This window comes from Camelus dromedarius, chromosome 1 (assembly GCF_036321535.1).
Source record: "Camelus dromedarius isolate mCamDro1 chromosome 1, mCamDro1.pat, whole genome shotgun sequence".
NCBI lineage: Eukaryota > Metazoa > Chordata > Mammalia > Artiodactyla > Camelidae > Camelus > Camelus dromedarius.
The window spans coordinates 85697581-85719232 of record NC_087436.1 but is presented as its reverse complement, the minus strand read 5'-3'; the positions used below and the strand labels follow the sequence as shown (position 1 = coordinate 85719232).

The 21652-nt window shown below is 42.3% G+C and overlaps 1 protein-coding gene across 8 annotated transcripts in view; it reads left to right on the top strand.

The window, feature by feature from the left end:
• KIT (KIT proto-oncogene, receptor tyrosine kinase) overlaps positions 1-18068 on the top strand; it is a 77386-nt gene extending 59318 nt beyond the window's left edge. For 2 of the 8 annotated variants that reach the window (XM_031434462.2, XM_031434460.2), the window contains 14 exons: positions 427-541; positions 2562-2743; positions 3928-4034; positions 4129-4255; positions 4536-4640; positions 4725-4835; positions 6062-6212; positions 8086-8177; positions 8684-8811; positions 9877-9999; positions 13947-14058; positions 14169-14268; positions 14610-14715; positions 15811-18068. In XM_031434462.2, the coding sequence (XP_031290322.2) occupies positions 427-541; positions 2562-2743; positions 3928-4034; positions 4129-4255; positions 4536-4640; positions 4725-4835; positions 6062-6212; positions 8086-8177; positions 8684-8811; positions 9877-9999; positions 13947-14058; positions 14169-14268; positions 14610-14715; positions 15811-15939 (1688 nt within the window). In that variant the 3' untranslated portion in view covers positions 15940-18068. Of the gene's footprint in view, positions 1-426; positions 542-2561; positions 2756-3927; positions 4035-4128; positions 4256-4535; positions 4641-4724; positions 4836-6061; positions 6213-8085; positions 8178-8683; positions 8812-9876; positions 10000-13946; positions 14059-14168; positions 14269-14609; positions 14716-15810 lie in introns of all 8 variants that reach the window. The other 6 variants (XM_031434463.2, XM_064486520.1, XM_064486524.1 and 3 more) reach the window with 3 other exon arrangements.
• The last annotated feature ends 3584 nt before the right edge of the window (positions 18069-21652 follow it).

The following is a 21652-nucleotide window of genomic DNA, read 5'->3' as shown; positions in this document are numbered from 1 at the left end:
ATTTGAAATCCTGATGGCTGGCATCCTTTAAACTGGATTTCCACCTTTAAAACAGTTGGGAATCCTGGAGTCCTAAATAAAATCCATCTTTCAGAGTTCCCCCTCCCTGGAACAGAAACCTGTCAGGTGGTCCTGCGACCCCAGCCAGGCAGATCTCGGAGAGCCTCGCAGTTACAGGATGGACAATGTGCTGGGTGGAGCGGGGGCTGGGCAGCGCTGCAGAGGTGGGGGGTTCTTTCTTGGTCAGACCCTCACATCCACCTCCCTGCCTTCCACTCATTGGTTCAGATTTCCCCCTTTGAACAACATGTTCCCTCAGGGTCTTCTTTAGCCTCGAGAAAGTTTTTAAGGAATCGGAAAGAGTGGAGTGAGTCTTGGTGAGGTTTTCCAGCAGTCTGACATCTGGCCATTTCTCTTTTCCTGCAGCAAAACCAGAAATCCTGACTCATGACAGGCTTGCAAATGGCATGCTACAATGTGTGGCAGCAGGATTTCCAGAACCCACCATTGATTGGTATTTTTGTCCAGGAACCGAGCAGAGGTGAGGTGATTATTTTGGGTACCTCTTAGCATGCATAAAGAAATGACTGCCATTCCGTTTTTTTTTTTTTAAAAAAAAGCTTTGTTTTGATTAATTTTTTTCTATTCATGTGGCTTTTTTAGAGGGCCTAATTGCTATATTTTTCTTGGTAGACATTAATTTTGTTTGCTGAAAAATGATTACTGAATGACTTCTCTATTTTGGTGGTTATCTTTTGGATTTATCATGTAATTTCCAGCCTGCAGGTAGATAAAGCAATTTTCCAGGACAGAGTAATTAGATTTCCAATCTATCCACGGAAAGTAACGTGTGTGGGAAATGTGGCTGTAGTTATCATGAAAAAAAGTGCCTCAAAAGTTAATTGCCAAGTTACCAAAAAGTAATGATCGTACAATTACCACATACACACGGCCCTGGGAAGCTGTGTTTTAAAAAGGTTTTCTCCTTGATTAGGTGCTCAGCTCCTGAGCAGAGCACATCTGGCCTTGTACCTGCTCTCCCTCACCATCCACACTTAAGCCTTAAATTGTCCTTTCACATTACCTGAAGATGAAAACGGGGTCAGCATTGCTGTTTTTATCCATCAAATGCTATTCTACGCTCAGGCTTTAAAGCCCAGTGTAACATCACAATTGAACAGTCAGGATGATGATAGAAATTTCACTTTTCACAGAATAGACCTTTTTTTTTAATCAACAACAAGTTGGAAGAGGTTAATAAGATTGTTGTTTTCGTCTGAGTTTGAGTGGAGTATTTTCTTTGGGGAGCAATAGAGGGGTTTGAGACCCCTGGAAAGTCTGCCCACAGGGGAATCAACCCCAGTAGTTACAGACATCCACTGAGCAAATATTCATGGAGTGCCAACTGTATGCCCGACGTGGGTCTAGTGAGCACAGCACATCTGAGTCCATTTGTGAGTTTATATTCTAGTGCATTGAGGTGGGCAGCAGGCGAGTTAGATAACTACCACATGCAAGTGTTAAGTGTTAAGGGAAAAAGTAAAGCAAGGCAAGGGAATAGAAAATTGCTATGCATATGGGGGGGTAATTTAAAATAGGGTCGTGTGAGTCTAGCTTCTGATGGTTTTCCATCTGGGCTACAAGCCAGCGGCACAACCTCTGTCTCCCTGCACGGAGCCTGGAGCCGCAGGGTCCTTGCTTCTGGGGCTTGGGGGTTGTCCTGTTTTCGTCCTTGTAGACTTAATTTTTTTTCTTTTTCTTTTATTTTGTATCTATAGGAGATGATAGATGTCCACTAAATGTATTATGTTAATGCTTTCATGACATATGTAAGTCAAACCATTATGCTGTGTACCTTAAACGTCTTACAGTGCCGTATGGCAGTTCTATCTCAATAAAACTAGAATGAAAGTAAATTTTAATTTTTTTTTAAAACTGAAAGGAAATGAGGATAATTGGGAATGAATATCTCTTAGTGAATCCACAGGGACTCTGTTTATGATGTTGGTTTTCCTTTAAAGTATTATTTTAACTACTTTTCAGAAGCCACTGCTTTCATCATTTGATTTAAATTTTTTTTTTAGAATTTCTTTTTTTCACTTTCCTCCTCCACGCTCCTCCTTTTTAACCTTTCAGACATCCTTCCACAATTTTTTACTTTATTTATAAAGGTCCTTTGTTTATAAAGGATCTGAGCCCGCCCTCTTATTTCATTCCTTTCAATAGCCCTCCAAGGTGGATATTGCCATCCCTGTTTCACGGCTGTGGGAACTGAGTCTTGGAGAGTTTTAGCACTAGTCAGAAGTCAACAGAACAGGTGTTTGAGTCAGGATTTCAAAGGCACATCTCACACCAAAACCGCTTCTCCTCTTTCTCGTCTTCCAAGTGCTTCTCTGCCCACCGTGCCACAGACGTGCCCATTCATCATCACACACTGTCCGTTGTAAAAGGAAATGTCAGGTCACGAACCTCCGACTTGGTTTTAGAAGTATGCCAAATCCAATGTGTTTGATTGATTACTTTTCCTAGAGTAAGTCTGGGCTGCTCTTTTTTCCCCCTAGATGTTCCGTTCCCATCGGGCCAGTGGATGTGCAGATACAAAACTCCTCTGTATCCCCGTTTGGGAAACTGGTGATTCACAGCTCCATCGATTACAGTGCGTTCAAGCACAATGGCACAGTGGAATGTAGGGCTCACAACGATGTGGGCAAGAGTTCTGCCTTTTTTAACTTTGCATTTAAAGGTAACAGCAAAGGTATATTTCTTTTTAATCCAATTTAAGGGGATGTTTAGGCTCTGCCTGCCATGTCAATCATGATTTTAAGTCCATTCCATCATGGGCCATGTCATTTCTGGTAATACCAACATTGCACATTTGACTGTCACCAAACTCACCAAGTTTCATTCTGTACTAGTTACTAAAATGTCTGTGGTAATTTTAACCATGTACTCTCTGTACTTTGTGTATTCATGTATGTATGTATGCATGCACGTGTGTGTGTGTGTGTGTGTGTGTGTGTGTGTATATATAAAATTGGGTATTTCCAGCTGTTTCTATTAGGAAGGGGTAGAGAAAGAAGATGGGGGAAATAGACTTACCTTATACCAAACAGAAACAGAAATAGGGCAATTGAAATTTTTAAATTCATTTAAACATTATTTAAATTGTTATTTAAAATCAATTATTTTAACACATTGTCAGACTGTTTCAGAAAGTTAACACTACCTTCTAGGAAATAATCTCCGTGAGCTAATTCATTAATGTCTGTAAAATTTGATTCATGAGTGACCAGCTCTCCTAACATAAGTTAAATGGTCCTTGTGACGAATTGATGAATTGGTGTGAAGTCAGGAGACAAAGAAACTGGGCACGAACATCCACAAGACTGGTTTTTTGTTTTCTTGAGTTGGCAAAGGCGAGTGCCAACAGTGGGGTATGTTCAGTTTTTTTGAGTAATGAGGGGAAGAATCTCACATTGTTCTTCATCATAGGTTTTTTTTCAGACAGGGCAGTGAAAAGAACACTTTCCAAATGTTTTTCTCGGTTGTGAAAGAAATTCATGCTCAATGTAGAAAATCTGAAAAATAGAGGAAAGCATAAAGAAGAAACTGTAAACCATCCATAGAGGAGACGTGTTAAAGTTCAGGGCAGGCATTTCAAGTACAAAGTTTGTCCAGGTGTCGCTTTTCATTGACAAATGGCATAACGTTATTCTTGCACTGTGGAAATCTCAGCTTCTTTTCCACACTTGTCTGGTTTAAAGCTGTTATTTTAAAAGATTCCTTTGAATAACAAGAGTAAGATGATAAGGCAAGGAGCTCAGATACACCTGGTTCGATGGCTGCCCTGAGGGGCTTACTGGTGGGAGGTGGTGAAGATCTGACCCTGCTCACAGGTTGTGATTCCGGGCTCCTCTTTCATTTTAGAACAAATCCAAGCCCATACCCTGTTCACGCCTTTGCTGATTGGTTTTGTGATCGCAGCTGGTATAATGTGTATCATCGTGATGATTCTTACATACAAATATTTACAGGTAACAGTTTATTTGTTCTCTGCCCTGAACGCGGTAATGACTGAACCATGAACTATTAAAAGATGATGTCTCTTTCCCTTTCTCCCCCCACCAGAAACCCATGTATGAAGTACAGTGGAAGGTTGTTGAGGAGATAAATGGAAACAATTATGTTTACATAGACCCAACGCAACTTCCTTATGATCACAAATGGGAGTTTCCCAGAAACAGGCTGAGTTTTGGTCAGTATGAAACAGGGACTTTCCATGTAACCTTTTTGTGTACACATAACAATGGCTTTAGGGAAACCTAATAACTTCCTTTGTTTTATTCCACCTGAAACAGTAAGTGTCTTTTGTGCAATTTCACCACCTTTGATAGGTTTGGCATCAAGCATACTTCAGAGGAAGTGTATCTAGACAAATGTGTCCCTAATTCCTTGATTGGTTTTGAAATGACACAAATGATCCTTCAGTCCCACCACAACCACTACCACTGACTGCCTCGTCTTCCTTTCTATAGGGAAAACCTTGGGTGCTGGCGCCTTCGGGAAGGTCGTTGAGGCCACCGCATACGGCTTAATTAAGTCGGATGCGGCCATGACCGTTGCTGTGAAGATGCTAAAACGTAAGTTCCTGCAGGCCTCTGTGCGTGCTCCACACCTGTGTGCCAGGTTTGGTTTTGGCTAAAATAAGATGTTTCTAATTTTAGCAAGCGCCCATTTGACGGAACGAGAAGCCCTAATGTCTGAACTCAAAGTCTTAAGCTACCTTGGTAATCATATGAATATCGTGAATCTTCTCGGCGCGTGCACCATTGGAGGTAAGACCATGGCCAACTGGCTCTTGTGATCGGTCAAATAATCAAAAGAGGGGATATTTTGATGGTTTTGACAATGCTTGATTATAAACTTCTTGCGAGATTTTTACCCAGGTGGTCAGCATCTTGCTAGATTCGTACCCTGTGGGCTGTGGTTCTTAAGAATGTAAATTTTGGCTTTATCATCCTGAGATGGGACAGCCTAGGACATATCCTCATCACTGTCACGTATGTCCCATTGACATTGGCCTCTTGACTATCTCAAGAATGTCTCATCTCACCCAGAAGGCTTTTCTTTTATCTTACAAGCTTTTATGTTTTGTCGGACCATATTTAGTCACAAAAGGGTTAATGCTCATTTGCATACCATAATTAAAAATAGGCCTCTAAGCCCACCAGCTCTCAAAAAGACACCAAATGAGCCAACACTTCACTTCTATAAAAAACAAATGTCCAATTCGGAAGCTTTCATTAGCCAAGCCTCCCATCAAGGCTTCTATGATGTTTCCAGAAAGCATTTTGGTTGAAAAGAACAAAGATGGGTAAGATGAGCCATTCCTCAAGATCTGGAAAGATCCATGGTGAAGTTGACAGCTTTATATGTCTTAAAACAGCCTCCATAAATGTTGCTTCACCACATCATGAATTGTTCATGAGAGATTTCTGCCTGAGTTAATTAGTTGCCTGTTAACTTCTGAGCTGCAGTTTTCAGGCATTCCTGGCACCAAAGAAAAAAATTTGACTGATGGGGTCCTGCACACAGGTGATGCCCATTATTCCAGGGTGTCCCCCACCTTCCAGTCTCAGCTGGCTGTTCTGATGGCTGGTTTTCCTATTATGCCGCAGTTTGTGCTTGTGCTGAGCATCATTTCCATAATAACGTTACCAAGAAGGCGTGAAGCCCCCACTGTAAACACAAGTGAATCACAGAATTCATGTAGGAAGCTTGATAATAATAAAATGGTGAAAGCCATAACTCCTGTCTGAAACCAGCAGTCATGCCTGGCCCCTAATCACTCAGAAATTCAGGTAAAAAGATTTTTTAGTTTTACTCCACAGAACGCTGCTTTTTGCTAAGCAGTCTTAATAGATAGGGTTGTACTGGTCCTGAGTAGGCTGAGCATTGAACCTGAATGTGAGTGGCCGTGATCACCCTTGGGTCTTTTTATGGGAGGCTCCATGGTCTGTTTATCTCACCTCTTTCTAACCTTTTCTTTAAATGCTCATAGGGCCCACCCTGGTCATTACAGAATATTGTTGCTATGGTGATCTTCTGAATTTTTTGAGAAGAAAACGAGATTCATTTATTTGCTCAAAGCAGGAAGATCACACAGAAGCGGCGCTTTATAAGAACCTTCTGCATTCAAAGGAGTCTTCCTGGTAAGGCTGATTTACATAAATAGCTGTTGACAGGCAGTTCATGGGGTCATAAGGGTTTGCAATCAAGGATGATTCTTTAAAAAAGTGAGCTGAGGTACTTTGAGGTGCAAAATCAGAATTATTAAATCATTTGAATGTGATTAACGGTTCAGAAAGTTCAAATTGAGTTTTTAAAGATTCAAATAGCGTTGAACTTGAATTTTTGTTGATTTTTTAAAAATGCGTCTTTAGTGCTTTTCTTAGCTTTAGTTCTGTTCAACTGAATGCATTCTGTGCCTGTTTCTATTATCGTGTTCTATTCTCCCATGTCATTCTCTTTTCACTGTTGAGCTGGGTACTGTATGCATCTTTACAGGGAGACATTGTTTATGGGGAAAATGGGAAGGCCTGCCAGGTTGTCACAGTAAATTCCTGTAAAACCTGTAACAGAATGGCAGAGAACTCCAACAGCTCTCTGCACGTAGGTTTCTGGCCATCTATCTCTGAATCATTTCTGTATACCTTGTCTTTTTTCCTTAACTCATCATGCTATAAAAAGGCACAGCTACTCTAGCACATTTTAAAAAATTCGGCACCTTATTTTCATCTCTTTCATTACTGGTACCATTCTGAATTTGAAGGATGTGTCAAGGGCTTCAAGTTTCTTTAAGGAGAGTTGGTGTGGTTTACAGCCAGAATAGAATCCTCTGCCGTGTCTCGCCTCTTCTTTCCAAGTGTTGTTAAGACTTCCCGGATTCACCCAGCCCAGCAGGAATCATACTCATCATGCCCAGTCCCTTCTACTTTATATTTCTGCAGTTGTTTCTTTCCTTTTTATTCACTACATCCCCTACATTTTGAGAAGTCAAGACTGTGTCTCCCAAGCTTAACTCTGGGCCTTCAAGGAGACCTCGGTAAATACTATTATTCACGGGCAGTTATGTCTCTTAAAGTGCTTTTCTATACCTCTGGCTGAAGTTTTAAACCCCAGGTGAGGCTTTTTAATTTCTTTTTTAATCCTGTAAACTTTGAGTAGCCTCAAGTGGCAGTAAAGTGCAGTACAAACTACCTCTTGTTGGTTCCTCTAGAGCATATGCCCCTTTATGTGAAAAAAAAAAAAAAATGAGCCACTTTGCCTGATTTCTAAAACCTTGGCCCCATACATATATTTTTTAACTTCCTGAAATAATGGCCTAAATTGTTCAATCCTATGTAGTGTTCTTTGTGCTTTGGGATCCCATATGGGGTTGGAACCACCAGCACACTCTGAAGGAGATTGTTGTCATGGTGTTTCTATGCTAATCAGAAGCAGGAAGTACTAGAAATCTTGAAGACTCTCCAGCCAAATGTTGCAGACTCAAGAGGTCCAGATGGTTCAGAAAATCGTCCAAATTATTGGTGTTTATCTGAACCAAACCTGGTTTTTTTAAACCTCCTTCCATCAGTTGCTGTATGTTAACGATCTCTGTCTCTCCCTCCCCCCACCCCCCCATAACACATCTCAGAAGCTCTGGTTCTTTGTCTCTTGTCTCTTTCATCTTGCCTCTCTCGAGGCTAATTTAGAGAGTTTGAAGTAATATGGGATAATGGTTTGGTTCTCTGTTTCCCATTTATCCCTGGTGCCAAGAGATGGGAAATTTATAACCTGAGTCCTGTCTATGACTGAACACAAAAAAGACCATCTAATTCCTGGGGATTGGATTCTAATGTTGAGTTTTAAAAACTCTTATCTCCCTGAACAAGATTTTCTTCATTCAAACTTGGCAATGCTTTCTTCAGATAAAGTCAGCCAATTTTGTAAAAAAGGGAGTGAGGAGATAGAGCTGCCCCATGGGTGCTCCCCCACTTCCCATTTTACTTAATCTTGATTTGATGGATGTTTCATCTCTCGCAGCAGTGATAGTACTAATGAGTACATGGATATGAAGCCCGGAGTTTCTTACGTTGTACCAACCAAGGCAGACAAGAGGAGGCCTGCCAGGATAGGTGGGTACTTCCCAAGCAATAAAAGCAACTTCATTGGCAGGGTTTCTCATACCACTGTGGAATAAACACAACAGCATTCCTGGTAGTGGGGCTCTCCTTTACAGTAGGATGCAGGGGCAGTGCCGGTGGTCAGTGGCGGTGAGGGGTTGCAAGTTGGTATTGGGGGTCAGAGCTTGTGTTGTTGTGTCTGACTGCATCCATGATAACATACATATCAAAATATATCAAATACATATTTGGCATATGAAAAATAAGATACTTTTGTATTCATCCACCCTTCTTCTTCCCTAAAGATTTTTTAATTTAGCCCATGACTGGGGATATTAGCTTTGTGATTCAGCACCTACCTGTCCTTAACACTAGGGAGGTGATTTTACCTGCAAATTCCCATCAGTTCGCTTATTACCAGCCCTCGGTGGTGGTGGTGGTGGTGGTGGTGTCACTGTCTTTGACTTTCCTTGTCTTTAAGGTTTTAACTGCTAAGATAATCCTCCTCCCCCTAACAGGCTCATACATAGAAAGAGATGTGACTCCTGCCATCATGGAAGACGACGAGCTGGCCCTCGACCTGGAAGACTTGCTGAGCTTTTCTTACCAGGTGGCAAAGGGCATGGCGTTCCTCGCTTCGAAGAATGTAAGTAGGGGTGGTTCTGCCCGCCCCCACCGCCCCCAAGGAGCATTTTAGAGCTATAGTGAGAATGTGGAGTGTCATATGAAGTGTGGTTAACCAGAAACAGAGGAAATAGAGTTTATTCATGTTCCAACTGCTGTCTCTTTGGAATTCCTATTCTCGTGTATAAGCTTTAAAGTGCAAGCCTGTCTCAATGAGCTTTCTATGAATCTATTTTTTATATGCAATGAATTCATTTAAAACTTGGGTCTTAGGATATAGGAGCCACTCTTAGAAAATAGGGAGAGAATTATTTTATCAGCCAAAGGAGAGGGTCCTTCATGTAGCTGCAATGCTTGATGAAGCATATACTTGGGTTTTATTGAAGTGAGACCTCAACTATTGCATGGTTCATGAAGTACTGGGGTGAGGCGTGGAGTAAGGGATCAAGAGAGAGTAATAAACACTTGATGAGACGATGGGGATGGGAAGAGACTGTAGAACCAAAACAAGGAACATGGTCTCTGGTCAGTGAGAGGAATTCCTTAGGAACTGGGACTTGCAGAATAGAATGAGGTTAGAGATCTTACCCTTAAATGTCACTGGTGACATTTCCAAGCAATTACCAAACTAAAAGAGGATGTGGATGGCTGAAATAAAGAGCCTCTTTCCTGTGTCCTTGGGGGTATCCAATGGAAAGTTGCAGGCATTTTAGAAACTCTTTAAAAGAACATTCAAAGAGAACCATGCAAAATGAGTTTTCAGTTTTAAAAAATGATCCAACTATTTATAATGTATTTTCCTATGAATGAAAGCAGTTCGCAGAAGAAAAAAAGCATTTATTCGAGTTGGTTTTGCAAGTGATTATAGTAATTAAGGTCCTAACGACGTGAAACACAAATGTGAACATCATTCAAAGCGTAATTTGGATATTTATTTTTGGTGCGCCGAATAGTTTAAAATGTAAAACTAAAGTATTGGCACTGTATAACATAAGCAGCGTTCTAGCATTAAACATAGTTTTCACTCTTTGAAAGTTTAAAATAAGTTTAAATGGTTTTTCTCTTTTGTCTCCCACTCTCCTAATAGTGTATTCACAGAGACTTGGCAGCCAGAAATATCCTCCTTACTCATGGTCGGATCACAAAGATTTGTGATTTTGGTCTAGCCCGAGACATCAAGAATGATTCTAATTATGTGGTCAAAGGAAACGTGAGTACCCACTCTGCCTTGACAGTCCAGTCCAGTGAAGGCTTTTAGTTTCAAGTTTTCTTAAGTATTTTTTATGATTTTTATAATGCAAGTCCTACCTTTGAGATAGCACGCATTTTTAGCAGTCGGATGAAGAGTACTTCAGCAAAATTCTGATAGCGGAATTCCTAATTCTAATTGTGTAATTATGGGGCATGTGAAGGGAACAGAAATAGCCTTAATTTTCATTAGAGCCTGAGAATAGCAATGAACTCGATTTTGTTCAAGTGAAACAAATGTGGACCTGAAGGTCACAGCAGGAGAATTTTATTTTGAGATTGACATGCTAGGTGAAAAAGACTAAAATCTAAGGTAATGCTCAGAATTAGGTGTATAGAATGTTGGATCTTATAAACAAGAGAGCTTATTAAGTATGTTCATAAGTAATAATTGGCCTATGGGAACATAGTGATTTTACTTCAAAGTGCTTTATTTCATTGCCAATTTTCATGTTCTCATCAGAACAGCCCCTTGGCTTTAGGATGCAGTATCTTCACCTTTTAAGAGCTGGAGAAACTAAAAGCACAGTGTATTTTAGCAATGTTTGTCTGAGATGACACAGGTCAGTAGAGGCTGCAACCAGAGCCTATGATTTCTAGAACAATATCCTGTTAGTATGGAAGCCAGTAGTCCTGAACACATATTCTTCTCCATCTATTTTCCCAGACCCACATCTTACTGTCCAGAGTTATTCCTGGAGGTAGCTGTCTGTGTGCCTTGTGTTAATGTAGTGTTTTCTCTTCCATCACTATGGCATCTCTGTGGGTGGGCTCTCCTAGACTTGGTTTTGTGGCAATGGTGCTGCATTTACTTCTAGCATGCATTTCTAACAACTCTCTGAAGGCTAGGAGTGTTAAGAACACCAAGTCCTTTCCATCTTGGTGCACAATTAGAAGTAAGGATGAACGATGGTTCCTTACCCAGGCCTTTGAATAAAAGGTGGTGTGTTCTGGACCCAGTCTTCCTGAGTTCAAATCTGGTTCTATTATTTAGTGGCTGCGTAATATTTGAAAAGAATTACCCCAACACCTCTGAACTTTGGTTTTTCTCCTTTTGGTCATAATCCTGTCCCCTGCCTCATAAAGTTGTTGTGAGGATTAAATGAGTTAATATGCGTAAAGTGCTTAGAACAGTACCTGGCACATTGTAGCTAATACTTATGTGGCACTTAATATTCTGGCTCTTCTTGATAAAGGTCTTATTTGGAAAGCGAGTAATCATGGCAGTGGATATGCTGCAGCTTCCTTTTTTTTTTAACTTATCTAAAGTTCTTTTTCTTTTTTCTTTTTTTTTTTTTTTTTTTTTGGTGGTGGGGGAGGTAATTAGATCTATTTATTTATTACTGGAGGCACTGGGAGTTGAACCCAGGACCTCCTCCATGCTAAGCACGTGCTCTACCACTGATCTATACCCTTCCCCCTGCTGCAGCTTCTTAATAGCTCATTATTGGCTAGGGACCTTAGTTGGAATGAACAGGGTTAGGTTAGGTCCCACCAGGCTTCAGACTGTGGACTCCAGCTAAGCCTGTGGAACTAGCCAATCACAGGTATCACTCCCCACCAAGCTACTGGGTACGGGACAAGTTCAAAGCAAGGAAACTCACACTGCATGTTACTGTGCCCAATTTTATGTCACAGTCATTTGAGACCTTCTCATTATGTCGGTTCCTCTGAAAGTTCTTCCATTTCACACAGGTTCTTAGTCATTTTTGTGCTGTGGCTCCTTTCATAGTCTGGTGACCCTGTGCGTCCCTTGCTAGAATGCTGTTTTAAATGCGTAAAATAAAGTACATAGGATTACGGAAACAGCAATTAGATTGAAATGCAGTTATCAAACTATTAAAAAGTACCTCTGTGCTATTCATTACACGTGCTTCTTTGTTACACAGAATAACGTGTTCTAGCTGTGGGTCCAACAACTCCTATAATTTCAAAGTGATGCATGGAAAACTGTAATACATTGAAGATATCCATGTTACTATTGGTGACAAAGGTCGCAGGCTGAGACCACGGTGCTTTATTATGTTCATCCGTCATTTAAGGAAATGTTCAACTTCATTCAGAAGTTAGTAAAAACAAGAATGTAACGTTTCCCCTTCCAAGTTCACAGGCCCCTGAATTCAAGACACCTTTAGATCTCAGGTTAAGGGCCCCTATAATAGCTTTAGCACAAAATCTGGGGGGGGAATACGGGAAAGCTTTTTTTTCCCCTGCTGACTAAAATAACTAAGACTAGGAAAAAAATTGTCTTCCTGGTTTTCAATCCTAAATGGATTAAGAGAAGGATGGATTTAGCTTTTAATGGTAAATTAAGATCCGGGAATCCAGAAATGTCTCTAAGAGGAATTGTCATGGAAAGTTTGGCTCGATTTTAGCAGGATGAGTTCAGGATGTGAAGATCAGCTGCTGAATTTAAACCTCGAATCTGCCACTCACCACTTTGGAATCGTAATCAGCATAAGCCACTACTCTGTACTGAGTATAATGCAGGGCAGTTTTTCAGATCCGAGTGAGTCAGCAGTACTGGGATAAACACTGGAACCACATTATCTCATTTAACCCACAAGACAAGTCGTGGAATTTGAAGTAGTGTTTTTCTTTACAGAAGAATATTTCGAGGCTTACTTATAGACACATAAGTGACTTTCCCATTAATAAGGGATATTAATAAGGGAAAATTTTGGTTGCATATTACAGGAAACCCCAAAGAAAAGAGGTACGGGAGTCACCGACCAGGGCTGAAATAGAGGTTTCATCAAGTACTCAGGGAACAGATCCCTTTACCTCTCTGTTTTTTACTATCCCTGGTGAATCCCTCATCTTCATGGTCCAAGATGGCTAGGAGATAGCCAGCCAGCCATTCCAGAAGGCAGGATGGAGGAAGAGTCAAGAGGGGAAGGCCACAGAGCACATGCCAGCTTCATTTTAAGGAGGTTTTCTAAAGCTACCATACCACACTTATACCTCAGTGGCCAAAACGGAGCCACAGGGCTGCACCCAGCTGCAAAGGAGGTGGGCAAGGGAGTCCCTACTGTGGGGTCTGCTGCCCAGAACTGAAATGCTTTTGAAATCTCCTAGGTGTGGAAATATATTTTCGAACCTGAAAATGCAGCTATCCAAATTTCAATGGAAGTATAATTCATGTAAAATATATTTTAGTTAGTATTTTGTAAAACGCACTTTGTGTGTCAACCTTGGTTTCTCAGATCTGTTATTACAGTGTTTACAAGGGAGGGGAGGCCTTCCCTCACCTCCCTTTTGACAGAGATGAGAAGTCCTTTTTTAAGGAAAAAAAAATTGAGAAATTGTATTGATTTAGAAAAGGGGACAGGAACCATGGGAAGTCATGTTTCTATTAAGGGGAAAAGGGGAAACATACTCAGGGTAAGTAAACAAACCTCTGTGTTACTTGAGGCCAGTGGCAGAGCCCGGATTAGAACCCACGTATCTGTCTCTGACATCTGTGCTCCTCATCACCACACTGTACAGACTCCACCTTGGACATGGGGATAGAATCCAGTTGACCCTGGAATAAACGCAGGGGTTGATCTGGGTATAATTCTTAGCCAGCCCTCCATACCCGTGGTTTCTCCGCATCTGTGGATTCAACCGACCACAGGCCGTATAGTACGGTAGTTTTGACTATTGAAAAATACCCATGTGTAAGTGGACCCACACAGTTCAAACCCTCGTTGTTCAAGTTGTACTCGTGATCCACCTATTTCAGAGGCAGGTGGGGTCGTCTGAGGTCTTATGGGTCGAAGGCCTTTGTGAGATGGCCATCAGGTTCTCCCGGCCACCTCTCAGCAGGAGCAACACCTACAGGAATACTTACTATTTCTGTTTTGTTTTGTTTTGTTTTTGAGCTTCTTAATGAGCGTTGCTGAATCTGCTGTGCTTCCGTTTCAGGCTCGGCTACCTGTGAAGTGGATGGCACCTGAGAGCATTTTCAACTGTGTGTACACGTTTGAAAGTGATGTCTGGTCCTACGGGATTTTTCTCTGGGAGCTGTTCTCTTTAGGTAAAATGAGCCTTGCCAAAGGCACCTTGATGAGACCCAGGGCATCTTCTTTGTTATCAGTGTCCTGCTTGCTTATTATTACCCTGATTTGCAAACCATTTGTGCCTCAGGAAGCAGCCCCTACCCTGGAATGCCAGTCGATTCTAAATTCTACAAGATGATCAAGGAAGGTTTCCGAATGCTCAGCCCCGAGCACGCACCTGCCGAAATGTAAGGGCCCTTCAGACAATGTTTCCCCCTTTTATTTTCCTTTTTAAAGACAGAAACCCAGATGTTGAGGGTTTTCACTAGCATGGTTTGAAATGTCACTTTGTTCCTTTTTATGACACCCTGGTCGGTTGTCATTTCTGTCGCTTATTTTAGTCATTCTTGTCACCTAATGTACAGAAAGTTCTGGCAGCATGGCATGCACCCAGGGTTTTATTGTATATGCTTGTCAGTCAGTATGTCCAGTTGCGTGGCCCTGGGATAATTTTTGGGATTGCTGCACGGCACACCCCTGAGGACGGGTCAAGGGCACTGAGGAGTGGTAAATGGCCCTCATTTTTCAGGTACGACATAATGAAGACTTGCTGGGACGCCGATCCCCTGAAAAGGCCAACATTCAAGCAGATCGTGCAGCTGATTGAGAAGCAGATTTCAGAGAGCACCAACCACGTAAGTAAGCTTTAGCCAGATTCCGAACTTCCCTTCTCTGGGTGCCAGGCGCGGCCTCCTCCTCAGGCTCTGGGATGAGGACCAAGCTCCCCTCCCTCCTCTCCTTGACTTAGGCTGTAAATTGGGCTCTGGGTAGGAGAGTAAAGCAATGGAAACGAGTTATTTTTTTGCCCGATCTCCGCATGCTGGGCCAAAGAATGTGAAATGAGGAGGGGAAAGAGTAGAGGGTTTGGCGCTTAGAAGTGTGGAAATAGAAGCTTCCAGAAGGATTTGCCACATTTCCTCCCGCACCCCAAATGCTGGTCATGGGGTCAGCATGTTCTCTGCTCTCTCATACGGCAGGCCATTCAGGGTTGGAGGTGATGTGAACAAGAATAAAAGCATAGACAAGACAGCTTGTTACTGCAGAAAAATAAGCCTTCTGCTCAAGAACATGAGAGAGTGGTCCTGCCCATAGCCCTATAGAGTGAGTGGCTATTTGAAGTTGGGAGATCCTGCCTGGTAATTTGGGGAGGGGAGGAAATTCAAAGCGCACATCCATTATTTCTTCTGCTTTTAAGGAAGAATGAGTGATCTTACCTGGACTCAGGTTTTTTTAAGCTGCTTTTTTTCCTGGTTTGTGTGTACTTGGAGCTATCTTTTCTGAGAGTTTACCACCAATACTTTTGGGTTGAGGCTTGCTTTTCTGGGCGTCAAAGCACATTTCAAATTAAACAGCATTTCCCACCCAAGTGCCTGGTTCTCACTGGAAGACCCCTGCAAGGATCACCAGTTTCTTAACGAATGATGTCAGCCGTTGGATTGTAGTTGGCTGTAGTGATTTTTCAACCTTTTTTTTGTTTTAAGTTAGATAGTTCTCCTTCCCAGATATGTCCCAGCAGAAGAGCGCATTTTGGACCATCACTTCTTATGTCATCAGACCTTGGGGAGAATGAGGGATGAAACAAAGCTGGTCTTGGGTCAATCTGGTTTGGTTCTTGGCTGTTGGGTCTCATTAACCTCCTGGCTCTAAGAGTCTTTGCAAGTTAACGAGCCCCTTCGTTGCTGTGTTCATTGTGGTGACTGATGTATTGACTGTGGACTTGTTTTCCTCAGATTTATTCCAATTTAGCGAACGGCAGCCCCCACCGGGAGAACCCAGTGCTGGACCATTCCGTGCGGATCAATTCCGTTGGCAGCAGCGCATCTTCCACACAGCCTCTGCTTGTCCACGAAGACGTCTGAGGCCGAATGAGCATCTGGGGGGCTCCCCAGCAAGAACAACCCCCTGTTCTTTTGGTTTTCATGATGGTTATTTTGTTTTCCTTTGACTCGCCTCCTTCTCCAGGGTAGTGGACATCCCGCTGTAATCCTTTCTTTACAAGCACACTTGAGTGGCCGATGTTTGTCCCCACCTACTGTCAAGCTGCATCTATTCCCAATAGCAAGCTAGCCCACCCCCGTTAACCAAAAAAAACCAGACTTGGAGAAGGGGAGGGTGGACCGTGCTGGACACACCCGGAGTCCTTTCCAAGGCTTTTCTCCGATTTCTGTTTGAAAAGTGTAGTTGGCAGTTTATTTGAATACATGGCAGTCGTCACCTTCGGTCCTGATAATCATCCACAATGAGGTGATGCAGCAGCAGGATTAGAAGCTGAAACCCTAACCCCGTGATGTGGAAAATAGAATGTTATTCAAACAAAGGGCAGAAGCCTATGAATATCAGGGCTCAAGAAATCTAGTAGTTCATGCTGGGAATGAGACGCCGTGGAAAAGTGCTCTCCAAGCATAAATACAGCCTGCCGGGCATGAGCCTTTGTCCTCCCGACCTGGTTTCTAAATAGACTTTGCTGTTAGGGAGCTGAACTGGAGAGACGGCCTCCTCCCCAGCCCCCATTTTGTATATACTCATCTGTCAGTCATACGTGTTCACACACTGGAGGGAGGAACCCCCAAGGTGTAGTTTCTGGCTCAAGTTTGCTGCGTGTAGGCATAGATAGAGCCAGACAAGTTTGAAATCAACAGTTAGTGCTTTGCTTTTTTTTTTTTTTAAAGGAAAAAACATAATTGCCAAGCACAATCTTAACAAAAATCTCCTTTTGTCACCGATGAACTTGCTCGATACAGATAGTCCAGAACAAACTGACCCGCTTCAGAATGGCATTGTGTTCAATAGATTTGATGCCATTTGAAAAAAAAAAAAAAAAAAAGTGACTGATTTACTGCATGGCTCCAGCAGGAGTGACAAAACACTGCTGTCTTAGTTTGGATTCTTCTGTAGCAGGAAATAAAATTTAGATTCCACCTCCATTGCAGGCATGTCCTGGATGCCGGGCCAGTATCTATATAAGTGTGTATGTGCACGCGCGTGTGTATGCTTGTAGACAAATACTTTGGGAGTATGCTTGCCTTGAGCCCAAGAGGGCCCTTCAGTACCCAGGAAGCAGCCTGGCTTTCATCCGCAGCGCAGCTCCTGTTTCTCTTCACCTGGCTGTCTAGAGAAGCTTACCAGCAGTTACACAGAGGCGAATAGGAAGCGGAGTGCGTAAGTACCTATTTATTTGCAACCCACCTGCACTTAAGGCACTCTGTTATTTATACTCAACATACTGTACCTGTTCCGTAGACATTATTAATGCTACTCTTCCCACCGAAACATATTTAAATTTTACCCTTTAGGCTGTAGCCTGGATACTATTCCTAGAGTTCACCTTTTTTTTTTTTTTTTCCTCGCCCAGTTATAAGAGGTCCATGGGTACATGGCAAGGTTTGTGTGTTGTCTTGCGAGATTCAGGTAGGCTACCCCCCCAGTTTTCCCCTCCTAGTTCCCTGAGACTACATTTAGAGAACTGTAGCCATTTATCTGGAAGTAACCATTTGCACTGGAGTTCTATGCTCTCGCACCTTTCCAAAGGTAACAGGTTTTGTTGTCATGTAAGAGCTTGTCGCTGTTTGCCATACTTTGTCTGAAAGTTTCCTTTGCATTTCTATTGACTTTGATTCTAGTAAGGAAAGTGGTTGTTCATTGTAGACGTCTAGGTACTTCAGGGGCACTTCACTGAGTTTTGTCTTGGATATTCTCGAAAGTTTATATTTTTATAATTTTTTTTTTACATCAGATGTTTCTTTGCAGTGGCTTAATGTTTGAAATTATTTTGTGGCTTTGTTTTGTAAATATTGAAATGTAGCAATAATGTCTTTTGAATATTCCCAAGCCCATGAGTCCTTGAAAATATTTTTTATATATACGGTAACGTGTAAATACGTAAGCGGTGCAAGTTTAAAGAGTGTTGATGTTTCCATGTTTTTTTTCCTGATATGTTGTCCAATTGTTGACAGTTCTGAAGATTCTAATAAAAGTGTAAATATATAAATCAAGTGGAATTATTTTGATTCTTTCAAGCATAGTGAAATTAAACTTTAAAGTGTCACCAGTGCATTCACCCTGACATTAGAATGTTTTGTACCCAGTGTGCATAAGATACACACAAGGATGTCAGATCACTAGGATTTATATACTTGAAGATTCAGCAGACATTTATTAAGAATTTGTATGCGCTGTATTTTCTCATTTTATTTTTACAACCCAAGGTCTCCATTTAAATTGAAAAATAAATAGAGAAAGCATTTTGAGGATACTGCACCTTGCTACAATGATTATTAGGTTGATTCATGTGGAATGACCGTTGTGATGGGTGAAATAATGGTCAAATAGCAGCAATTTCATGTAATTCAATCTAATATAACTGGCATGCTTCCTCCTGAAAGAGATTGTCTAAAAATTAAACATGAACAGTAAGGCAATTCACAAGGGTGACATGAGGAATCTCAAGAAAGTAGTTTGTATTCTTGTTGGCTTGGATTTTGAAGATAGGTTGTTCCCTCCCAAGATGTTCACTCCACCCTTCGATCTTCATTCTCACTCACTTCTGGGACAAGGTAAAGTTCCGTCACTGCCTTGGAGGGACGTGACTCGTGCCTTTTAGCTCAGTACTGTCTTGTGGCTGAAGCATCCTTTGTCATCAGGAGGGACTGTCCAGACCAGTGGAACCTGCATGGAGCCTAAGAGTTACTCCAGCTTAAAACAAAGAATCACCCTGAACCATGAAATCCTATTAAAAATGAGTTCAGCACACAAAACACCATCCGATTTTATTTTCTTTATTGACATGGCATCTACATGTGCAGAAATAACTCTTGAAAGGAGAGGGAAGAGGGGTGAGGGCTGACCTGTAATGAAGAAGAATCCTTTTAAAATCAGGAGGGAACTGTGTGGCCAAGGACGCATCAATAATCAATAAAAAGCAGACCCACACTTCAGTCAAGCGTTTTCCATTATTTTATTACAGACGGGAATGAATGCTAATTGACCACCACACAAAGAAGTCCTTTCTTGATGAATGTATTCCAGTATCATTTTGACTTCTTCGTGTGTGGGAAATCTCAAGTTAGAAGCCATCCATGGCCCCTATATTATTAGTTTAGCTATTCCCCTCACTGGCCTAGCTTTTAATCAGCAAGTAGGTGCTTGGTGTCCAGGCTCCGACTGGGTTCAGAGGTGCCAACCTTGTCTCTACCCCTTACTGCTCTGTGACGTTGGGCAGATTAGCTCTTGAAATCTCATTTTCCATAACAGTGGTATCTGCCTCTATGTACTAATCTGAAGCTGTCAGACCACCTGGTCCATATACCTACTACTTAAATAATGATCAAAAATGGTAACTTTGGTCATGGCTGTTAGGCTTACTGAGAAGAAAGAAGATACTCCTGTACCAGCAGAACCCAGCTGTTACCCCGTATAGAACTCAACTGGCAGGAATGTGTTTCTAGTTGTGCTCTTTCTCTTAAATGCAAACAATATTGTACTGGTTTGCTGTGAAACTTTGCTATAGAGATTTCTGTGTTTTATTAAAATTCCAACTTTTTAGCCATGAATTCAAGGATTTTTTTTTTTTTTAATGGAGGTACTGGGGATTGAACCCAGGACCTCACACATGCTAAGCACATGCTCTACCACTGAGCGATTCCCACTCCACCCAAGGCTATTCTTGCTACAGATTTCCTTCCATGATTCTGTCACATCATAAACATGCCCCACTTTTCTTATTCTTCCATCCATTCTGACGTCGTATTGTCGCTTCTTTCCAAGCCAGCCCCCACCTTCAAGACCAGGGAAATAATTTCAGTTGGAAGATGCCTCTTGAGTTCCCATGACATTTGGTACCTGTGCCTCCTATTGGTCTTATAATCTATTCTGCCTTGTACTGTAATTACTTCAATTCTTGTCTTAGCTCCTCCCTACCCCCACCCCCATATTCAATCTTCAATTAACATAAAATACCTATATATGGGCTAGGTTCACTGGTTACCACTCACTTGTTAAAATATTTAATTGTCTAGACATTCAGAAGTTAAGTTGCTCAAGAAGTTGCAAGAGGTTAAGACTTGCCCAAGTTCACTTAGTCATGTTCGTGGAGTCGAGATTTGAATTTTGATCTGAGTTTCTGCACCTCAGTGGTGGCAAGTGCCTGGTCTTCCCACGCTCCATCTCCCCTCCATGTCTGTGCAGACATCGCTCATCTACCACAGCAGTCTACCGTGGAGACAAGGTGCCTTAGAAATCTAAGGCACAGCCTTTTCCAGGAAGCCCATACAAGTCAGTTGGAGTTAGCCTAAGGAGAGACTTACCTGTCACCCTTAGATGATCACCATGTTTCAGGTTTCTTGAGGCACAGGTGTTCTCTCTAAGATGCGCCTGAGGTTTCTAGCATAGTGTTTCATGAGTGATTAATTAATATTTTTTGAATGAATAATTAAACATTCCATCAGCATGAGCAAGGGAGAGCCATCTGGGAGGAAATGGGTCCAGGAAAGACAGGAAACATACAATGTTTACCGAGAATGGGACCTTGGAAGTCAGCCTCATGTCACACTAGGGGGTGAGGCTTTGTGGGGAACAGAGAAGGGGAACTAGGAAAGTGCCTTTGGGCAGCCTTACCGAGGCCTGCACAGCTGCTTTGTGGGAACCAGGAGACAAGAAGTAAAGAGGGCTTGGGTGGCTGCGGAGGGTGGGGAGAAAGGGAAAGTGGCAGAAGTTCTCTTCCTTATTCAGAAGTGAGGAGAGCCGAGGAAGCTACCAAGATGGCCCTGGGCTGGAGGTACAGAAACAAGACAGGAGACCTGCACCCCAGGCTTAGCCTTGGGACGGTCCTGCAGAGCCAGCATGTCCAAGGAGAAACATCTCCCGGTAGGGGTCTTGGGACCACCTTGGCTATCAGGAAGTACCAGCTGGACAGGCTTCGAGTGAATATTTGTGAAGGAAAGTGTATGAGTCTGCTGGAGCTGCTGTAACACAGTACCACAAACTGGGGGGCTGAAACAACTGTTACCTATTGCCTCACAACTCTGGAGGCTGTAAGTCCAAGATCAAGGCATTGGCAGAAGTCCTTCTGAGGGCTGTCAGAGAGCATCGGTCCCTCGCCTCTCTCTTAACTTCTAGGGGTTTGCTGGTGATCCTCGGCATCCCCTGGCTTGTAGATCTCGGCCCTCCTCCCATGGTGTTCTCCCTCTGTGTGTCTGTGTCCAAATTCCTTTTTATAAGGACGGATTAAGGGCCCACCCCACTCCAGTGTGACCTCATCTTAACTAATTACATCTGCAATGGACTCATTTCCAAACAAGGTCAATTCTGAGGTACCGGATGTTACCGTTACGACTTCAGCATATGAACTTGGTAGGACACAACTCAATCCATGACAGAAGAGTCTCAGGTGACCTGTTCCTCATTAGAGTCCTGAAATTGGCCCTCTAAAAACTAAAAGTGATCTCCAAAGTGCTTACTTCAGAGCACTCTTTTCAATTATTGTATTAGTTAGAACAGTGTCTAGAACACTGCCTGGTCTGTAGCCGACACTCAGTACTTGCTGAATGATGCTTTCTGCTCCTCCTTGGAACTTGC